We start from the raw sequence: 20783 nt of genomic DNA on the forward strand, positions 1-20783 counted from the left end.
ATGGAGAGCTATCCCATGCTCATAGACTTAAAGACCCGATATTGTCAAGATTGCCATTCTCTTCAAATTGATCTATACAGTCAACACTATACCTATCAAAACCCTTGTAGGCTTTTTTTTTTTTTTTTTGGTAGAAATCAACAGGTTTATCCTTGAATTTATATGGAAATGTAAAGGATTTTGAATAGCCAAAACAAAAATTTTTTAAAGAACAAAGTATACTATTCAATTTCAGATACTTACTGTAAAGATACAATGATCAAGACTGTGTTGTCTTATAAATAAATGAAGCAGAATTGAGAATTCACAAATAAATCCTTACATTTATGATAACTTGATGTTTTGAACAAAGCTACCATGGTAATTCAATAGGGTAAAAGATGGTCTTTTGAGCAAATGGTGCTGAGACAATTGAATATCCTCATACAAAAAAGAATGAACTTAGACACCTCACACCAAACCTCACACCAAACTCAAAATGGATCACAGACTTAAATGTAAATGATAAATCTATAAAAATTTCTAGAAGAAAATACAGTAGAAAATTTTTGTGATGGAGAGTTGTAAGATTCAATTTTAAAAGCATGATTCATAAAGAAAAAATTATAAACCATACTTCATCAAAATTTAAAACTTTGGCACTGTGAAACACACCAAGGGGGGTGGGGGAAGACAAGCAGACTGGGAGAAAATATTTGCAAATAAAATATCTGACAAAGACATTGGATCCAGAATATAGAAAGAACTCTTACAATTTAAGAAGATGACAACCCAATTTTAGAAATGAGCGAAATATTTAAAGCAACATTTTACTCAAGATATGTGAATGACTAACAAGCACATGAAAAGATGCTTCACATTATCAGTCAATATGAAAATTGAAAACACAGTGGGATACCACTTTGAACTCACCAGAATGGCAGTAATAAAAAAGATAAGTGTTGGTGAGGAGACGGAGATATGTGAACCTCTTTCACTAGCAGAACTTTGTCTCCTAAGCACTATGAGATTAAAGGAAATTTCAGATAGCCTAGTAAGTCTTCATTCTACCTCCCCAACCTCCCATACATAGCCCCAAAATTCAGTGAGTGGAATTTAATAGAGTGGATGCTATGGTTGCACCACCCAGATCCCTCCTCAGGTCTGAAACACTCATTCCCCCAGCTGTCATGATCAGCAGAGGGTTTACAGCTGCATCCCTCTCTAGGAATTGCCCTTGATGGAAGGAGGATGCTCCCGCCCAAGGTGATGCCATCTTCCCCTGGGGCAGCCTGTATCCAATAACTGGTTAATTCAAAAGCCCAAAGGCCCCGCTCCTTTGCCTCAATTGGAGACAGCTCAAATAGTCATCTCACCTTGAGAGCTCCCCATGAGACAGACCGAGTCTACTGTCGCAACTGTATGTGTCACCAATTTCTCATGCACTATCATGCTTCCCGAACTCCCTCACAGGTATTGTTCCTGAGAAGACTCCCCAGTAACTCTCTGAAAGCAAATCTCAGGTTCAGTGTCTGTTTTCTGGAGAACCCAAGTTGCAACAGGTTGAGGAAACTGGCCAAGCTTCTTAATTTTCCGATCTGTTGCACCAGCCTCACATGACAACCAAAAGCTTTGCTGGGTTTTTCTTTCCTTTAGAAAAGACCCTCTACGTGGACCAAGCTTAATCTTTTTTAGTCCATGTCCAGAATCAGTAAATGCCCCCAGAAAAGAAAATGGCCACTTACCTCAGGAGGGCTCTCCCTCTCTGGAATTCCTATTCACTTAGACCTTATTGCTTTCGCAGCTCTCACTTATTTTAAACATCACCTTTGTAATTTTTCCATATTTTTCTGGTTGTTGCAGGAAGAGTGTTAGGCTGCCATGACGTGCTATATCCTATCTAGACGCGGAAGTCTCTAGACAGATTTTCAAAATTACAAATGTGTGGATATTAACTTTGTTCCTAACTTAATTGAATTGTGGTCAGAGAAGTTGTTTTGTATTATGCTAATAGTTTAAATTTTGCTAAAAGTTGTTGTTTATGGTGAAATTTAATATTTCATGTACTCTTAAAAAGAATATGTAGTCTCACACTGTTGGGTGGATGCAATGCCCCTTACCTGTTCATGGGATCAAGTTTGTTGAATGTTTTGTTCAAATCTGTATCCAAAATCTTGATTTTTTGGTCTACTTGATCTGTTTCTGAAGGAGGACAGTAAAATTTCCCACTGCTATGGTAAACTTGTCAATTTTCCTTGTACTTCTGTCCATATTTGCTACATATACCATGGACCAATGTTATCAGATGCATAAAGTTTAGAATTGTTTTAACTTTCTGGTTATTTCAAACTTTTCAAATTTTAAGTAGTGATTTTATCTCTACTAATGCATTTGCTTCTACTTTTACTAATAGTAAGACAGCTATACCATCTTAGAAATCTCTTTCTTGCAATTCATTACTTATTCGGATGTTTAAGCTCATGTAGTAACTGGTGAATGATGAACATTGACAAATCATTTCTCCCATAGAACCATAACCATATATTCCCAGACGGTATAAATTTATGGTTGTCCTAACATTAATGTACATCACCATTTTTATCAATTATCATAATAAAACTAATTACCAGGTATCCAAATATTACACAAAGAAGCACATAAAATATTAAATGTCTGATCAATTCATTAGTAGAAACCCACTCCTTCTTTGGTTGGGAAGGCAAGAAAAAAGTATCACACTTCGAAGAAAAATAACAGTGAATAAGAAACTTTCAATAGGTATAGGAAACAATTATGAGATTTTGGAAATTTTATAATTAATAATTGTTTTAGCTACAAAGACAAAGCATCTAAACCTTTTTAAAAATGTTACTAAATTAAAGGGCCTATTCTACGTGTCTTGCATAAGACAAAAGCAACAATTTACTGGGAACATTTCCCAGCCTCCTCCCATTCTGTCTTCAGGGCTCTACCCTTTAAGTTGCATCCTAACTGTAAACATTAACTATAAGGCTTTTTTGTCTTTAGACGTTCAACATGTGCTTCTGGGCAAGTGGATTTTGCATGAATTTTCAACCAGAGGTTGATTTTTTAAAATGGAGACTTTGTGATTTTTCTGATTTTTCAAAATGGAAGTGTACTTAACAAATGAGATTTATAGAAAGACATTAAATAATCGTAAGACTTTGTAGGACTTTGTAGGAATCCAACAAAATCAACTGCTGCACAAACCTGATGTATACTGGTACACATGTGGGATGGTAAACAAAGAAGCAAGGCAAATAACCATATAGGCCCTACTTGCAATGTCTGAAATGACTTAAGAAATAGACCACATAAGGTCATATTTCCTGGAATTTTAATTCTGTCTGATACTAAAAATATACAAGTGTTGTGCTGGGTATCTTGGCACCTAATCTTTCTAAATTTCTTATATATTGTTTCTGGCATCGGAATAATTAAACAGTAAGTCAAACATAGAGGATGCAATTCTGTCAAACATGTGGCTTTTCAATATTCTTATGGAAGCTTCATTAGACTTATAAACTGAACCTATATGTTGACTAATATGTGTAATAAATTAAGTCCTGTCTCAAGTTCCACTTCCTGATGCAATAGCATCAGGCAGCCAAGTTTTATTGAATGCAACAGTTGTTTCTGTGACCACTAGAGTCTTTCAAGCACAGCCGCATTTTTGAATGATATTTCTGCAAATACAAAAGTTGCTTGCTGTTAAAAGCTCCACATCGCTTTTGTCTTATGAACTGTACTGCATCTTCATTTTTCATTCCACTTTCAATTAATGCTAGGGCAACAAGCACTGGAGTTCTCCCAAGACCTGCAACACAGTGAACAACAATATAACAGCCAGGTTCTTCACGAAACTTAATGTTTACAAGACTTAACCAGTCATCAACAAACTCCAGAACCTGAATGTCTTCTTTCTCCAAAAGAGCAGGATTATAGGTTGCTTCACATACTCTCACTATTGTGGTAACTCCGTATTTCTTAAGTTCTTGGGCTGTGTGTAATAAGAAATCTCATGTTCCTGTATGTGACTTCCACAGGAGCTGGACGGTTCATTGGAGCCGTGTTAATTTAGTTTAAAAAAAAATAATATATATATATATATATATATATATATATAGTTACGGAAAAATTAGAAACTTTTGAATACAGAAATGATGTCAAGAAACTGAAGTCTACTCCAATATACTCCACTTGAAATTCTCAGAGCTTTGAATAAGTTGGGAGTGACAGTAAATGAAATGAACCTCCTAAGCAGCAGCAGTTCTTCAATTGACTAGACTAAGTCAATGGAAAGGAAGTGCAAGTAGGTTTATCCCATCCAGGTCAGAACTCTTGTGAAATGCTCTGATGATTTCAATTCAACACTTCTGTGTCCAGGTTACCCGCTCTTATGCGGGCTTCTGAGCGAAGTAGTTATGGCTTTCCACAGTTCACTTGTCCTCATGAAGGTCGTGTTGTGTCTGGCAGTAATCTACAGGGCCCTTCAGAAACTCCATAAATGTGTGACCAAGAACACCACAGAAAGGAGTATATTTGCTCATGAAAGACTGTGGCGTAATCATACAGCCGGACCCGCGGCGCCAGAGGCGGCGACGGCTGCAGAGCCAGAGCGGCAGTGGTAGTCGTGGGGAAGCGGCGGCGACGGCGGAATACCAAGCTCTACTGAGGACCAGAGGCTCGCACGACAGCGCCTCACGGGAGCCAATACGCGTGCGCCAGGCCCCCTTGCGTCACAAGCCCTTCATATTGTAGCGGGCGCCATGTGCGAACTCCCCACCAATCGTGGCTGGGCACACCAACAGCCAATGAGAGAGGGCGTGAGGGCCGTCGGCCCCGCCTCCCGCCGGCGTCACGATGCCCGCCGCAGACGGCGTGAACCTTTGCTGCCCGAGCAACTTTGCCTCCACCCAGGAAGCGCAGGGGCTGAGGGCGGACACGGCGGTGGAGCGGGATGAAGACTGAAAAGAGGCTGGAGAGAAACATGGGGGTAGACTAGGACTAGTAAAGGAAGGTAGCGAAAGAAGATTTCCCAGCTATTGACTCTGACTGGTATATCTTTTAATACCAGTATGGTGTGTGTTAACTGTGTCTCTTGGGAACAACACATTGTCTGGCTTCCCTCCCCCCCCCCCGCCCCCCCCCCCCCCCCCGGCCACCCCCGGTCCATGTCTGTTACCGAATAATGGGCTCGCTTACCAGTGCGCAGGGAAGCCAATAACATAGCACCAAGCTTTGAAAAAAGAAAAGCTTTATTGCGAGTCAACCAGCACGGAGACAGGAGGAGACTAGGTCAAATTTGTCTCCCGGATCTGGGGTTTGAGACAAGTGTTACACGTTAGGGAGGACAGGTTGGTAGGCGGAAGAGCTGGCAGGGCAAGTTTTGATAGGAAAGACTTTAAATGGGACCATGTATGGTGAGGCGTGGGAGGGGTCTTACTGGACATTCCTGGGCAACTGGACCCCTGGCTTCTGGAAGTGTTCTGGCACTGAAGTTCTAGCCATGTCTTGATCTTTTAGTTTAGGGTAGGGGGAAAGACTTTAATTCTGGGTGTTATTTGAGGTCTAAGTTTTATTTTTGTACATGCTCTGGCTGTATAACTTGTAATTTTTTAGCTCTGTACCTGCAAAATAACTGGACATTCTGTTAGCAACAAAGTACAGCCAGAAAAGACTGGGTGGCTACAAATCCAGCCTGACAAACTTTGTTTTTTAGCTGAAAAACTTAAGCATTTTGCCCTCTTATTTTGTGCTATTTGGCCCATATCTCTAATTTTCTTTACTCCTTTCTTGATTTCTTTTGGATTAAGGCTTTACCTTATTCCTACTTCATATTTTCCCTCTACTGTTTTGGAAGTTGGATTGTGGCTAATACTTCTTTGTCTTTACGTAAATGTAATACAACAACCCTGTGAATTATATACTAGTATCATTTCCACTGTCTTCATTTTAAAAACCTAGGCACAGAAAGGTTAAGTAATTTGCCCAAGGTAACACAGCTAGTAAATGTCTGGGCTGAGGTTTTAATCCTGCAATTCTAGCTTTGGGTCTAGCAACTCTACCTATGGTCTATTATACAGCCTACTTCAGTTTACTGCTTAAGTATTTTAGAAAAAGTCAAATATGGCTTAGAATCTTTTCCTACCTCTTGAAGGAACTCAGTATGCTTTAACCATTAATGTTGTCAAGCGTTTTAATTTTTAATGCCACAAGTTATACATTGCTTATAAAAATCAATATTTAAATTTATCCAACAGATTATCAATTTCTTTGGTCATTATTCCTTCTTGCATCTCCATGCTTCTTTCTGAGGTTATTTTCCCTTATCTAGAAGCATCTTTTGGAGAATCCTTTAATATTGAGTATATGATCAACTTTTATAAATGTTTTATATGTGCTTAAAAATATGCATTCTCTCACTGTTGAATGCATTTCCCTTATTGTTGGTAAACTATATTTTGCTTTTTCTTTGGGTTTTTTTTTTCTGTCTTTATTCCTAAAATCTTTTTATTTTGCCTTCATTCCTAATAGTTTTGCTGGGTACACAATTCTACATTGGCATTTATTTCTCTCAGTCCTTTGAAGATATTATTCCTTGTTCTCAAGTTTCTTCTAGAATAGCTATTAGAATTTTTTAAAATATCTAGACTTTGTTTCCTGGCCTATGCATGGTCCACAGCAATAAAGTCCTATTTGTTCCTTGTTTCCTCTTCCTTCCTTCCTTCCTCTTTCTTAATCTCTTCAGGCTTCCCATTCTTCTTCCTTCCTTCCTTTTATTTCTTCTTTAATAATTCAGTCCACTAGATGGAGCTCAGCAGGATAGTTGCCTGGGGATGCAGAAGCAGCAGCACAGAATATCAGAGACGGAAGAAGGTGCGAAGAGCATTTAAGCAACAGTGGGAGTGGTAGTAACAGCCTGGTACAGGCAGTCAGAGCCCAAGCAGAATGGAGAGAGTATACACATGGGGGACAGAAGTTGCATAAGGATTCATCCGGTAATACATTGAGGATAATGAGAATCAGCTTTGTCAGAGACAGGAATTACAAATATGGAAAGGTGAAAAGTAAAATGAATTCTAGTGTTTGGGATTGGAATTGTGGTATTGGTGTGAACTCATCATTTTCAATATAGAAAGATAGTAATGGAAACAGATGTGCGTGTGTGTTCCCTAGCTTCATCTATAGAGAGCAGAGAGAACCCAATAGTAATCAGCTCAACGAGTGACCAGATCATGGTTTTTTAAATACCATTCTCCGTTAAAAGGAACCAAGGCTCCTTGGAGTACTGGCTGATTCCAGAGGTAGGGCAGGAAATGTACACGAGTAGCCTGGAACATCCTATTATGACAGAAAGGAAGGAATTATTCAAATAATGATAGGAATATGGCCTAGAATACAGACCAGAGGAGGCTAAAAAGACATGACAACTAAATGCAATGTAGTATCCTGGATGGGATCTTGGAACAGAAAAAGAACATTAGGGAAAATCTAGTGGCCAGCAGAACCAGGAAAAGGTCAGAAAAGTATAAAAGGTCTGAACTTCAAGATTTTGCCTGCTAAAACAAAAACAAATAAAAATTCAACATTTTCTCAAGGATATTAACAGGACTTAGAGTTTCACAACATAATATTCAAAGTGTGCAGAATATAAATATAAAATTATGCAACATACAAAGAAGAACCACAAAAAATTGAATTTATAGTTTAAAACCTCCCAGCAAAGGAAACCCAGGCATGAATGGTTTCATTAGTGAATTCTACCAAACATTTAAGGAAGAAATTCTACACAACACCATTTCTACACAATTTCTTCCAGAAAGTAGAATTGAGAATACTTCTCAACTCATTTTATGAGGTCAGTATTACCCTGGTATCAAAACCTAACAATAAAGAAAGTATAATAAGTTTGAATTGTTAAGTGTCCTTCCTTCTCCATTTCATATCCTTCCCTAATCCTGCAAAACCAAACCTAACCAGACAAGCAAAAAAAGTACACAGGTACATCTATGTAGCTAAGGCCCAAAGAAAAAATTGCCACCAGCTTCAGGTCTATTGCATATCTCTGATGCAGGGTTTAATGAGTAGATTGGGGGCTAAATATTAGATACCACTCATCCTGTGGTAGGCTGAATAATGGTCCTAAAGATATCCAGATCCTAATCCCTGGAACCTGTTAGCATTTATGGCAAAAGGGACTTTGCAGATGAGATTAAGTTACGGATGGGGAGATTATTTTGGATTATCTGGGTGGGCCCTAAATGTCATCACAGGTGCTCTCATAAAAGGGAGGCAGAAGGAAATTTGGAGTAGAGGAGAAGGCAACGTGTCGACAGAGGCAGAGAGAGTTCTGGCGATGCTATGCTGCTGAATTTGAAGACGGACGAAGGGGCCATGAGCCAAGTACAAAGAATGGCTCTAAAAGCTGGAAAAGGCAAAGACAAGGATTCTCCCTTCAGAGCTTTCAGAAGAAACCAGCCCTGCTGACACCTTGACTTTAGCCCACTAAAACTGACTCCAGACTTCTGACCTATAGAACTGTAAAAGAATAAATTTCTGTTGCTTTAAGCAACTGGGTTTGTGGTAATTTGTTACAACAGTGATAGAAACTGGGGGCTGGGAGCCTCAAGGTGCCCTGTGCACAGGCCCCACTTCTTCCTCTGCTACCCACAAAAATAATAAATTAAGACAGGATGCACCTGGCTAGCAGTACTATGAGAAAACACTGGAAGGAAGAATTAGATTAAAATTATGTTTTTCAAACTGGAAATTATCTATTTATGTTAGTGGATTGTGAAATCAATTTTATTCAGTCTAACCAGAATTTTTTAATAAAATAAAATAAAATAGAAAATATTAGAATGCATTGCAGATGATAGGATAAATATAACTGTGTAAAACTTTTATCTCATATATATAGGCATGGGTTCTGCATTGCAGTATAAAATCTATTTCTTTTACTGAGTCTTATCAAAAAGTTTGAAAAGCACTGGATATTGTGCTTTCTAGTAGCCATTCTAACTCTCGTCTTACCCGTCTTAAGAAGAATCAAACAGAGGAAGACAAAAATAGACATAGTTCTCTAGAACTGAAAGAGAATTTCTTTCTTTTTTGGGGGGGGACAGAGTCTCGCTCTGTTGCCCGGGCTAGAGTGCCAGGGTGTCAGCCTAGCTCACAGCAACCTCAAACTCCTGGGCTCAAGTGATCCTTCTGCCTCAGCTTTCTGAGTAGCTGGGACTACAGGCATGCGCCACCATGCCCAGCTAATTTTTTCTATTTTTAGTTGTCTAGCTAATTTCTTTCTATTTTTAGTAGAGACAGGGTCTCATTCTTGCTCAGGCTGGTCTTGAACTCCTGGCCTCAAGTGATCCTCCTGCCTCGGCTTCCCAGAGTGCTAATGAAAGGGAATTTTCACAAGCATATTAAATCATTCACTTCTATCATTTTTGATAGCCTAAGCATATAAAAACGGTAAAGGAAAGCCATCTACAGCAGGTATGCTTAACCTATGGTCCAGAGGATCTAGGAAACCTGTAATTGCATGCAAAATGTTGCATGGGAATATGTACCTATTTTTAGGAAAAAGGTACATATTTTTCATTAGATTCTCAAGAGTCCATGACTGTTGAAAACATTAAAAATCACTGAACTAGGGAATTCTTTGATACATTGAACTGGTTTGACAGTGGCATAGCTCTGCGAATGACAGACTTCATGATAGTATTTCAAATTGATTTAGAAAAAGACATTCTAAGTAAGCTGGGCCTACTAATAATAGACTAATGAAAGATTAATAATAGTAGCATAAGTGAAGAAGATCCAAATTATGAAGACTTGCTCTGAAAATGACAGTCTATTCTTTATCGTATGAAATCAGCTATTTGGTGAAGGACTATCATAAAGTTTGATTCTTAAAATAAATGATAAAAGCCATATTAGGCCTTATCCAGCTAACTTACATAGCCATGACTCCATCTTAATTTTGATAGACTGGAGCACGTGGTCCAGACATCAGTTGCCACGACCCTGCTACTCTTCACCTGGCTATTTTCTACTTAACCTTAAAATTCAGCTCAGGCCTCATCTCCTCCAAAAGCTTTTCCCTCTCCATGGTAGGCTAAACTTACCACAAACGCACAGTGCTATTAGGTCTTTACCTTGTTATACAGAGATTTTTCTAGTCACATCTCACCTCTGCACTAGACAGTAAGCACTCTGAAGGCAGGCAGAGTCTGATGAGGTCTTCATCTCCAGATCACCAAAAATTAGCTTGGTGCTTGACACAGAGAGTCAGTACAGAGAAAAGTGACATCAACAAGCTGGTGGAATGGGAGGTCCCAGGCTTCATTCCCACCCCTGCACAGAAAGATGAGCTAGCAACTATGCACAGACAAAAATGCTCTGTTGAAAACTCCAAAGTGTGGGAATAAGCCTGAATCACCTGAATGTTCCATAGAATTGAATAAAAATCCACATTAAAGGGTAGGAAAATGGTCTTGCTTTGACCATGCCACCCCTCCTCTTCCCTCAAATCGGCACAGCACCACACAGACAGGATTCCCCAGGGCCCACGGTTCCTACAGTGGGAAAAGAGAACCAAGGAAGCAGAGATCCAGCTTCCCTAGCATTCCAAGAAATCCCACTCCATTCTCACCTCACAGGGAATGAGGAATATGAGGAGAAACTACACGTTTAGACCACCTGGGGTCAGGTAGAAACAAAGCAAAGAGGTGAAGCCCACAGAGAACAGTGCACAGATTTTGGTGTTAACTTAGTGTAACTGCCGTCAGTGGCACTCAATCAGAGGTACCAGCTAACCGCATAGCCCACCTGCAAAACTGAGCTGGTCAGTCCAGAAGAAGTGGAAAGTGCTAACTAGCTCAAATTCCTAGATGGCCATCCTCCAGGCCCACCCTCAGACCCTATGCCGGGGCCTCAATCAGGAAGGGAAAGGGCTACAACAGTAAATTTCCACAAAGCAGCAAATTTCCACAAAAAAACAGGCACTAGTTTTGCCACACTCAGAAGTTTAATCAGCACTCTCTACAGTCTCAAAGCCCACCCCAGATCCCACCCAGGGAGAAACAAATCTTAACAGTACCGTTCTACTGAGTATAGAGTTGGTCCATTCATCCCAATCCACTTAACCTCAGGGCCCTCCTGCAACCCTGTCCAACTTCTAAACTCAAACAGTGGTGACATCTGGCTATCAAATACACCCTGTGGCCCAGATGGATCAAAGGCAATTGAAGTGCCCATCCAGCATCTCAGCCTGATTGCAGAGCTCAGCTAGTGGTCTTGCCAGATAGAAGGGCCTAGCCAGCTGCGCCTTCCAAATTCAAAGCAAAGGAGGCAGCCCAACCATCTAGACAAACTAAAAGCAAGCTCTGCCTACCCAGAGTCATTACTAACTGACCCACCCAGAATCATAGGCTTGACTAAACAGGGAAGGTCTATTCCTACCAAAGAACACCTGTAAAATTCCTAAAAGGTGGCTTTTTTCACAAATGCACAAACGCCAAGGCAAGGATGCAGGGATCACAAAGACTCAGGAAATCGTGAAACCCCCAAAAGAAACTAACAAAGCTCCAACAATGGACTCTAAAGAAAGGGAGATTTATGAAATAACAGAAAAGAAATTCAGAATAATCCTCTTTAGAAAGTTCAGTGAACTTCAAGAATATACGAATAAAAAATGAAATGAAATTTGGAAAACAATACACAAACAAAATGAGAAGTTTGACAAAGAAATACAAATAATAAAAAAAATAGAAATCCTAGAGATGAAGAAGACAATTACTGAACTGAAAAATGCACAGAAAGCTTCAGTAGCTGGCTCAATGAAGCTAAAGAAATAATCAGTGAGCTCAGAAACAGAACATATGAAATTACCTGATCGGGGGGCAAAAAGAAAAAAGAAGAAATCCTATGGGACTTATGGGACACCATCAAGAGACCTAACCAATGCATAATAGGAATTCAAAAAGGAGAAGAAACAGAAAAAGGGCCAGAAGCATATTTAAAGAAATAATGGATGAAGACTTCCCTAATCTGAGGAAAGAAGTCAACATCCAGGTATAGAAAGCACAGAGGTGTCCAGTCAAGTTCAACCCAAAAAAGAGTTTACCATGACACAGAATAATAAAACTATCAAAAATTAAAGACAAAGAAAATATTCTGAAGGCAGCAAAAGATTAGAAATACATCACATACAAAAGAGTCCCAATATGACTATCAGCTAACATCTCAGCAGAAGCCCTGCAGACTACAAAAGAATGGGATGATATACTCAAAGTGCTAAAGAAAAACAATGCTAACTAAGAACAGTATACCCAGAAAATCTGTCTTTCAGAAATCAGAGAGAAATATATATTTTTTTCAGGTAATGAACTACTTCCAAGAATCAGAGAGAAATAAAAACTTTCCCAGAAAAACAAAAGCTAATGAAGTTCACCACCACTAGGCCTACCTTACAGAAATTGCTAAAGGAAGTTATGTAAACTGAAACAAAAGTCCTCTAATTAATAACATAAAACTTATAAAAGCACAAAACCCAATGGTATAAGTAATACAAAGCAATATTGAGAATACTCTAGGACTGTCATGGCAGCGTGTGAAGTAATTTTATCCTTAGTATAAAGCCTAAATGACAAAATTATTAATAACAACTATAGCTAAAATTATCAAGGGACATATATTATAAAATGATGTAAATTCAGATATCAAAAACATAAAATGTGGAGGGAGGGGAGTAAAAGTGTAAAGTAGCTGTATGCAATCAAAGTTAAGCTATTGTCAGCTTGAAATAGACTAAGTGTAAGATGTTCTACGTAAGCCTCATCGTAACCAAAAAGCAAAACTGGAGGAGCTGGATATGTTAATTAGCTTGATTTAATCATTCCACATTATATTCAAAAATCATATCACTTTGTACACCAAAAATATATATAACTATAATTTATCAATATATAATTTTAAAAATATTTTTAGAGTCAGTACTGCTACCCATGATAGTAAATTTTAAGTTCAGGTCCTCCAGTTAAAAAAAAAAGCTGACAAAGTTAAATCTGTTCACTCGAACATATCAAAATTACCTAACTTTTTTACTTTAGCATGGAAGTCTATATTTTTTAAATATTAATACAACACTGTTATAGTAATGTATTATACATTAAAGAAAGAGAAATAGTCCAAGGGTGCAGCAGGTGTGGATTCAGGCAGGTCAGACAGTCCTGGGGAAAGGCTATTGCTTTTGATGAAGATTGGCCCTCCATGGAGTAATTTTCTGAGGAAATGGAAGGAGGCAGAAATGTAGAAAGGTTGGAGAAGAGGTTCCAAAGAATTGCAATCATCAGCAGGTATGCTCGTTTCCATAGAAAAACACAACATTAGCAACAAAATTTGTCCAATACCCACTTAAGTGACTGTTTTCCCCATAACTATTCAGGGCTCAACACATTCCTATTTTGTATTTTTAGTCGGGCAAACAAATGCTTACATATTCACAAACATCTCCCCACGTGTACCCTTGTTCATTTTCTAAAGGAGAGGTGTGATAGGCAGAAAGCAAATAGTCTAAAAGACTTTCTAGTTTTTGAATTTCAGAAATCTAGGCTTCACTCTACTTTGTTTTATCTGAAGTGGTCAGATAGGGCAGGGAGAGGAGGTAAAGGGTGAAGATAAATGAAGAAAGTTTTTGGTTGAGAACACCCGTAAGTGGCAGGGAAGTCCTCTTCAACAGCTCAAGAATGGATGCAAGTGAAGCAGTGGGAGGAGATGGCACCTACGGAGCCAAGGAGACTCCCCTCACAATGCACACTTATTCCCAAAGTACACATGTGATGCGGGTTAGAAATGGCTGGACAATGGAATGGTTGATCGGGAGGTCACCAAGGGAACGGTATCCCCTGGGGCCCCAATAAAGTTCCAGGTGTGTCAATTAGAAAATGCAGGAAGCATTGCTCTGACCCTCCTGTGGTAAATAGCCTAATCTGCCTTTGTGATGTCCACACGTACAGGCCTCTGGACAAGTCTAGGGTTGGGGAAGGGGGGTAAAATGTACTGTTATGCACAGTAAGGTGCTTAGAAAACATTTATTATGACACTATTCATTATAGATGAAAAAAAGATGGAGTTTTGTACACAAAATCAGAGGGTGTAGCAGGGCGGGGTCAGCAGCACCCCAGCAGCCAGAATGAAGCTGGGTCCAGTGTCCAGCCCCTGTGGAGGGGGTTCTAGTCCTCAGGACCGTTCAGACACCTTCATTGCCATCAGAGACAAGCTGGGGGAGAAAATGAGGGAGGGAGAAAGGCAAGAGGGGGGGGCCTGCCGACTTGAATTCAATAAGGGTTAAAAAGCTATCTACTGAAAGCACGAAACCCGAACAATGATTTTTTTTCCTCTGAGGTACAAATAAGCAGTTTCATAATCACCCAAAACATGTAAAAGATTAAAAAAAAAAAAAAAATTCCCCAGGCAACGCAGATGCAAACTTTGAGTTTTACACAAGCAGCCGGGAGCCACGCAGGAACTTGTTCTGGGGCCACAGGTTGCTCTGGCCCACGTTGGAGGCGCGTCTCTGGCACTGCTTGCAGCGCCGGTACTGCTCGCACTGGTCCAGGAGGAACAGCTTGTCTGAGGCCCTGCGGAGAGGAGAGTGAGAGCAGTCATGGCAGGCGTGCCGGCGTCCCTGGTGGCCCCACTCGGAAAAGAAAAGTAACACCAGGTCCCTGCTCTCAAGGCGCTCACCCCGCAGCGACCGCAGCTCACCCCATCCTGGCATCTCCTGCCTCCAAACCTCCGCTGTCTCTTCGTTCTCCACCAAGTAAAAGGCCTGGCCTTGTGCCTTCACAGCAGTCCGACCCTGCGCGCCTCCCCAGCCACACCCACCCGGGCCCAGAGAGAGCGCAGAACTTGCCCAGGGTCACCCAGCCCCAAGCGGTGGCTCTGAAGCCTCTGCGTTGGCTGCTTTGCTGCGTGGGCGACGTCTATTCGTTTGGCTCCCGGGAGACAGCGTTTGAGGGGGAATCAGGCCATTAAGCTACTGGTGAACAGTTAACACCAGCAGGGAGTTAAGAGTAGATGCGCAATGAAAAGTCCCAGGAGGCCAGAAGCCTCGGGAGAGTTCAGGGCAGGACAGGGAGTGGAGACTAAGAGGAAGGCAAAAGCGACTTTAAGCAGAGATGAAGGAGCAGCAGTGACTGATTTTCCCCTTCGATAATTTTTCTTGGTTATGCAAGACAGTCCCTGGTGTGCTCTCTTACCCCATCAAAATTTTTACATGGGTGGAATTTTGAAGGAGGAGGAGAAGGAGGAAGAAGAAGAAAGAAGTATCCAGAGCAGTCTTTAAAAAAGAAAGAATAAACAACCTTGGAAGTGAGCAGGGAAAGACCTACCTGGCTTGCCTTGGAAATGGGACAGAGTATCATGTGCTAACTGCATACATGTGGACCTTGCTTTTGCTTTTGCTTTTTGCCAAATAATTCCTTCTTCCTACCTGTTACCTGTTTGAGTCCCTGCCCAGTCTTACCCTAGGTCCTCAGGCAATAGGTCTGGCCACCACGTCCCTGAAGCAGATTGGTTAGCCTGCCACTCAAGATTATTTCTTGGGTCTCCTCTATCCTTTGTCACCATATTGGCCAAACACACTTCCTAAATCCAACTAAAATCTCCCCAGCATTAATCTCACTACCTTTTACCTGCTTTCCCACAATACTGAGAAAATGGCTTGAAATCCCCAATTCCTCTTTCTTTTCCTCTTTTTTAGGCCAAATAATCCCACTTCTCCTTTGGAACCTATTTGCCATGTCATCTCTCATACTTTCATTGTGACAAAATATGGGTTCTACCCATTAGAAAGACAGGTGAGCTGCCTTACAAGAAAACCTAAAAGGAAAAGGAGAGTTACAAATCAAGATCCATTATAACAAATTTTATCCATGATAAAAATTAGTTGATAATTGGCAATTTAACCTATTATTTTGGTATATTCAGATTTTAATAATTTGATTGTATAGACTTGGTCTCGTTCATGAAAAAAAAATTTTTTTTTTTTTTTTTTAGACAGGGTCTTGCTCTGTCATCTGGGCTAGAGTTTAGTGGTGTCATCATAGCTCACTGCAACCTCAAGCTCCTGGGCTCAAGCAATCCTCCTGCCTCAGCCTTCCCCATGGCTACGACAAGGAACATCCCACCACTCCCAGCTAATTTTTCTAAATTTTTGTAGAGATGGGGTCTCACTCTTGCTCAGTTGTCTCAAACTCCTGGCCTCAAGTGATCCTCCCGCCTTGGCCTTCTAAAGTGCTAGGATTACAGACGTGACCCATTCACCCTGCCTCATTAATCAAACTTTTAACATTCTTTGAAATCGCACCTTACATTTGTAAAGTATTTTAATTTTTGCAAAGTGTAACACTTTCCCATCTCTTTATTTAATCACTGAAACTCCCATGTTAGCTTGGTCATGCAAGTGTTTATTTTCCCATTTTACAAATAAGAAAATAAGACAAAAAGATTAGCTTCCTCTCCAAAGTTAGTATGAATTATCAAAGCCAGGACTAAAACCTAAATTCCCTGACTCCAGATTATAAACACATAGCTGAGGAGAAGGGGCAGGGATATAACAATAAGTTTCAGAAACATGTTCTTGATTGGTTCCCTAATGGGCATCTCACTTTTCCAGTTGCCCATCTTACCCACAACCAATTGACCCTGCTCTCAAATGACCGTTCTTTAAGGCTTGGAAGTGTTCAGATCAGAAATTCACTCTCTCTACTTCCAAATAACTATTTCCAAAGAGAATCCCCATCCTCTACATAAAGAAAAGAAAGCTACCCTAAACAGAGGCAAAGATTAGGGCAGGTTGGTAAATACGTAGCATATAACAAGCATTTCTAATCAATCACAGCAGTATTTCCCACTGAACACAGAATTGCTTTCTGCACAAAGTTCTCTAGGCAGCCACTACTAATCAACTGCAGTTGGCATTTGAAACCTATCTGCATCCCAGGATTTGAGGAAAGTATACAAGAAACACAGGGGATTTTCTTTGCAAACAAAGAACTTTGGCCGTTACCGCTCAAAAGCCTTCTCCTCCATGTCCCGCTGCTTCTTCATTGCAGCACTCCTTTCCCAGTCCTCCTGTAAGCCTTGGTTGATTCTGTTCACTCGCTCCAGCTCAGCAGCTCTGTCTGCCAAGTGCCTGAAGAGAAAAAGACAGTCTGACTCCATTCATCATACTTGGAAGGGCATGCAGCAACCTTGGGAGCCCCGTTCCTTTATGTTACATTAAACAGAAAACTTATGGTTTTGTTCACTACTCTTTGAAATACACTAAAAGGCATGATCACTGTAAAAGCATGGTAAAACTCGCAGCTCTCAAATCAGTTATGGCTCTAGGACCTTTCATCTTCAATCCTGGTTTAATTTAGCAGGATTATAACCTTTTTCCAATTAACAACTTCAGCATTCAAAGCCATTAATTTCCTTTGAGACTAATTTAACTCATCTGAAGAATAATCCCAAATGCATTTCCTATTCTGAATGTTTTTTTCCTTTTATTCCAGCCTCTCAACTGTCAGTAATCAACCTACAAGTTGCTACAAGCATTTTACAAGACAAAATAGATAGGCATACAAATTAAGTCCAGAAAAGGGAAAAAAAGTGACTAATCAAGAAAAAAGAAAATAGGGAACAAGATTATCTAACATTGTGAAGGAGGCAAGGGAAAAAAGTAGGACTGTTTGGTGAAGACCATGTCATCAGAGAAGTGACTGCAATATATTATTTCTCTTTAAGTACAATGTCTCAGTATTCCGTGTTGTGTTTCATTGATCACTGATCTCCAAACACACTGTCACTACTGTTATGAATCACCTTAAGCCTGGTTCAAATTATTTATTTCTTGCCCAACTGAAACTTTTACCATCAGTTCTCATTAAAGTCTAGAAGCAGCATCAAAAATGTGATTGTTAGCCTGCTCTGAAGGGCTTTGTGTTGTTACAGGTAGCAATAGCCACTGGGTATCAGAATCCTCCAGTAAAAATCAGTAATGTCCTCTGTACTGGTTCACTTTTTCCTAAAACAGCATAGCCACTTTTTCATCTAATAAGCATTGATTCAACAGCTGTTATATAGCTATTATAAAGATTAAATGATATACAGAAAGTGACAACACCTATCACATAATGGGAGCTCAATGATTGAATGAAATCTAATTTTTTTCATAAGCTTTTTTTCTTTTCAGAGTTTTTTTTAATTGTGATAAAAGAAAAACATGTAACAAAATTTACCAATCTTAACCATGTCTAAATGTACAGTTACTTGGTGTTAAGTATATTCACATTGTTGTCCAGCCAACGTCCAGAGCTCTTTTACCTTGTAAACTTATACACATTAAACAACTTCCCATTTCTCCCGCCTCCAGCCTCTGGCAACTACCATTCTACTTTTTGCTTCTATGTATTTGACTTCTCTAGACACTTCATATGAGTGGAATCATACAGTATTTATCTTTTTGTGACTGCAATATTTCATTTAACATAATGTCCTCAAGATTCATCCATGTATAGCATGTGTCAGAATTTTCTTCCTTTTTAAGACTGAATAATAATTCCATGTACAGTGTGTGTATATATATATATATATATATATATGTACGTATGTACCATGGGAGGGTGTGGTAGGGTGCTGAGGAATGGAGATCTGTGAGCATGTCCACACCCCCACACTGAGATCCATTCATCTGTCGATGGACACTCGGGTTGGTTCTACTTCTTGGCTATTGTAAATAGTGATGCTATGAACATGAGTGTGCAGATATCTCTTTGATATCCTACTTTCAATTCTTTTGGATTTTTGGATTCATATTCAGAAGAGCAATTACTGGATCATATCTGATACGGTTTGGCTATTTGGCCCCTCCAAATCTCATGTTGAACTTTGCTCCCCAGTTTTGGATATGGGGCCCGGATCATGGGGGCAAATCCATTGTGAATGGCTTGGTGCCCTTCTCACGATAGTGACTTCTCACTTAGTTAGTTCACACAGGAGCTAGTTGTTTACATGATCCTGGCACCACCTACTTCCTCTCTTGCTCACTCTCTCACCGTGTGACACATCTGCTTCCCCTTTGCCTTCTGCCTTGATTGGCAGCTCCCTGAATCTCTTACCGGAACCAGACGCTGGCACAATGCTTCTTGTACATCCTGCAGAACTGTGAGCCAAATAAACCTCTTTTCTTTATAAATCACCCAGTCTCAGGTATTCCTTTATAGCAGTGCAAAATGGACTAACACAATATGGTAGTTCTATTTTAAATGTTTTGAATAATGACCATAGTTTTCCATGGCAGTTGCACCATTTTACACTCCCACCAACAGTGCACAAGTATTTCTACTTCTCTGCATTCTCACCAACACCTGTTATTTTTTTAATAGTAGCCATCCTAATGGATGTGACATAGTATCTCACTATGATTTTTGTTTGCATTTTCATAATGATTAGTGATGATGTTAAGGCATTTTTTCATATTCTTGTTGGCCATTATTATATTATTTTTTAAAGGACAGCTTAAAAGTCATTTTAATTTAAATGCCCAAAAAATAAGAAAATGAGGTGGGAATAGGGCAGGTTGGAAGCTAGCATTCTCACAGCACTGCTGGGAAGCAAAGTGCTATCTATACCTTTTTAGAAATTTAACTGTCAGTACCTGGTAATATTTGAAGTGTGCCATATGCTTGACCTAGCAATCCTAAGTTTAGGAATTAATCTGATGGAAAAAAAAGAACAAGTATAAAGATATATATTAAGACTATTTAATACAGAATTGTTATAATAGCAAAATATCTGGAAACAAAGTGAATGTTCATGAACAGTGCAAAAGTTCAATTTAGTACCTCCGTATTATAGCTATGATGCTGCTATTGAAGAATAAATCTGGCATTTATGTACTGACTTGGATATAAAAAATGAGACATTATTAGGTTAAGGAAAAGTTAGTTTGCAGAGTAATATGTGAGATCTCATGGACTTCATTTTCATTTACAAAAGAGGAAGGAAAAATATATACGTGTATATTGTTTAAATGGGACAAAAATGTAAAAAATGTTTTAGAAAGAATAAGAAAAAACATAGAAGGCTATATATTAACCTTAAGATTGGCTACTTGATGGGAGAGATTATTTATTTTGTTTTTAACTCTCCCCACCAATTACCTTAATTCAATGAGCATGAATTGTTTTTTAAAAAGAGAAGCATAAAAGTTCAAAGAAAAAAAAGAGTAAAACAAGTATAATAGCTCAGCAGGTCTGTTCAGATCACATTGACTAAATGATCCCCTCTAAAAGAAAGTGGCCTTCTATTTCCCACAGCAGGACCTAAGATCCAGATCCATTTTGAGATGGACCAGAGAAGGGCCAGGGAGTTGAAAAGGACAAGGGAAGTGAGAGGATGGAATAACCAATAAAGGATATAAAAACTGGCCAGGTGCAGTGGCTCACGCCTGTAACCGTAGCACTCTGGGAGGCCGAGGCAGTAGGATTGCTTGAGCTCAGGAGTTCGAGAGCAGCCTGAGGAAGAGCGAGACCCCATCTCTACTAAAAAATAGAAAGAAATTAGCTGGACAACTAAAAACATATAGAAAAAATTAGCCGGGCATGGTGGCACATGCCTGTAGTCCCAGCTACTCGAGAGGCTGAGGCAGGAGGATTGCTTGAGCCCAGGAGTTTGAGGTTGCTGTGAGCTAGGCTGACACCAACGACACTCTAGCCCAGAAACAGAGT

General features: G+C 39.7%; 2 protein-coding genes and 1 pseudogene across 3 annotated transcripts in view; 1 reads left to right on the forward strand and 2 right to left on the reverse strand.

Moving 5' to 3' along the window:
* ME3 (malic enzyme 3) overlaps positions 1 to 2220 on the forward strand; it is a 200809-nt gene extending 198589 nt beyond the window's left edge. Inside the window, exon 16 of the transcript XR_011233692.1 lies at positions 1453 to 2220. The gene's annotated coding sequence lies outside the window, so the exon portion shown is untranslated. The remainder of the gene's footprint in view (positions 1 to 1452) is intronic.
* Positions 2221 to 3614: 1394 nt separating this feature from the next.
* On the reverse strand, positions 3615 to 4062 carry LOC138383943 (protein tyrosine phosphatase type IVA 1 pseudogene; annotated as a pseudogene).
* Positions 4063 to 14080: 10018 nt separating this feature from the next.
* The window catches only part of CCDC81 (coiled-coil domain containing 81), a 43933-nt gene continuing 37230 nt past the window's right edge, over positions 14081 to 20783 (reverse strand). The window contains exons 14-15 of one of the 2 annotated variants that reach the window (XM_069469098.1): positions 17078 to 17203; positions 14081 to 14645 (exon numbers count right to left, since the gene is read on the reverse strand). In XM_069469098.1, coding sequence (XP_069325199.1) covers positions 14504 to 14645; positions 17078 to 17203 — 268 coding nt within the window. In that variant the 3' untranslated portion in view covers positions 14081 to 14503. The remainder of the gene's footprint in view (positions 14646 to 17077; positions 17204 to 20783) is intronic. The other variant, XM_069469099.1, reaches the window with a different exon arrangement.

Source organism: Eulemur rufifrons, chromosome 6 (assembly GCF_041146395.1).
Source record: "Eulemur rufifrons isolate Redbay chromosome 6, OSU_ERuf_1, whole genome shotgun sequence".
In the NCBI taxonomy this organism is placed as follows: Eukaryota; Metazoa; Chordata; class Mammalia; order Primates; family Lemuridae; genus Eulemur; species Eulemur rufifrons.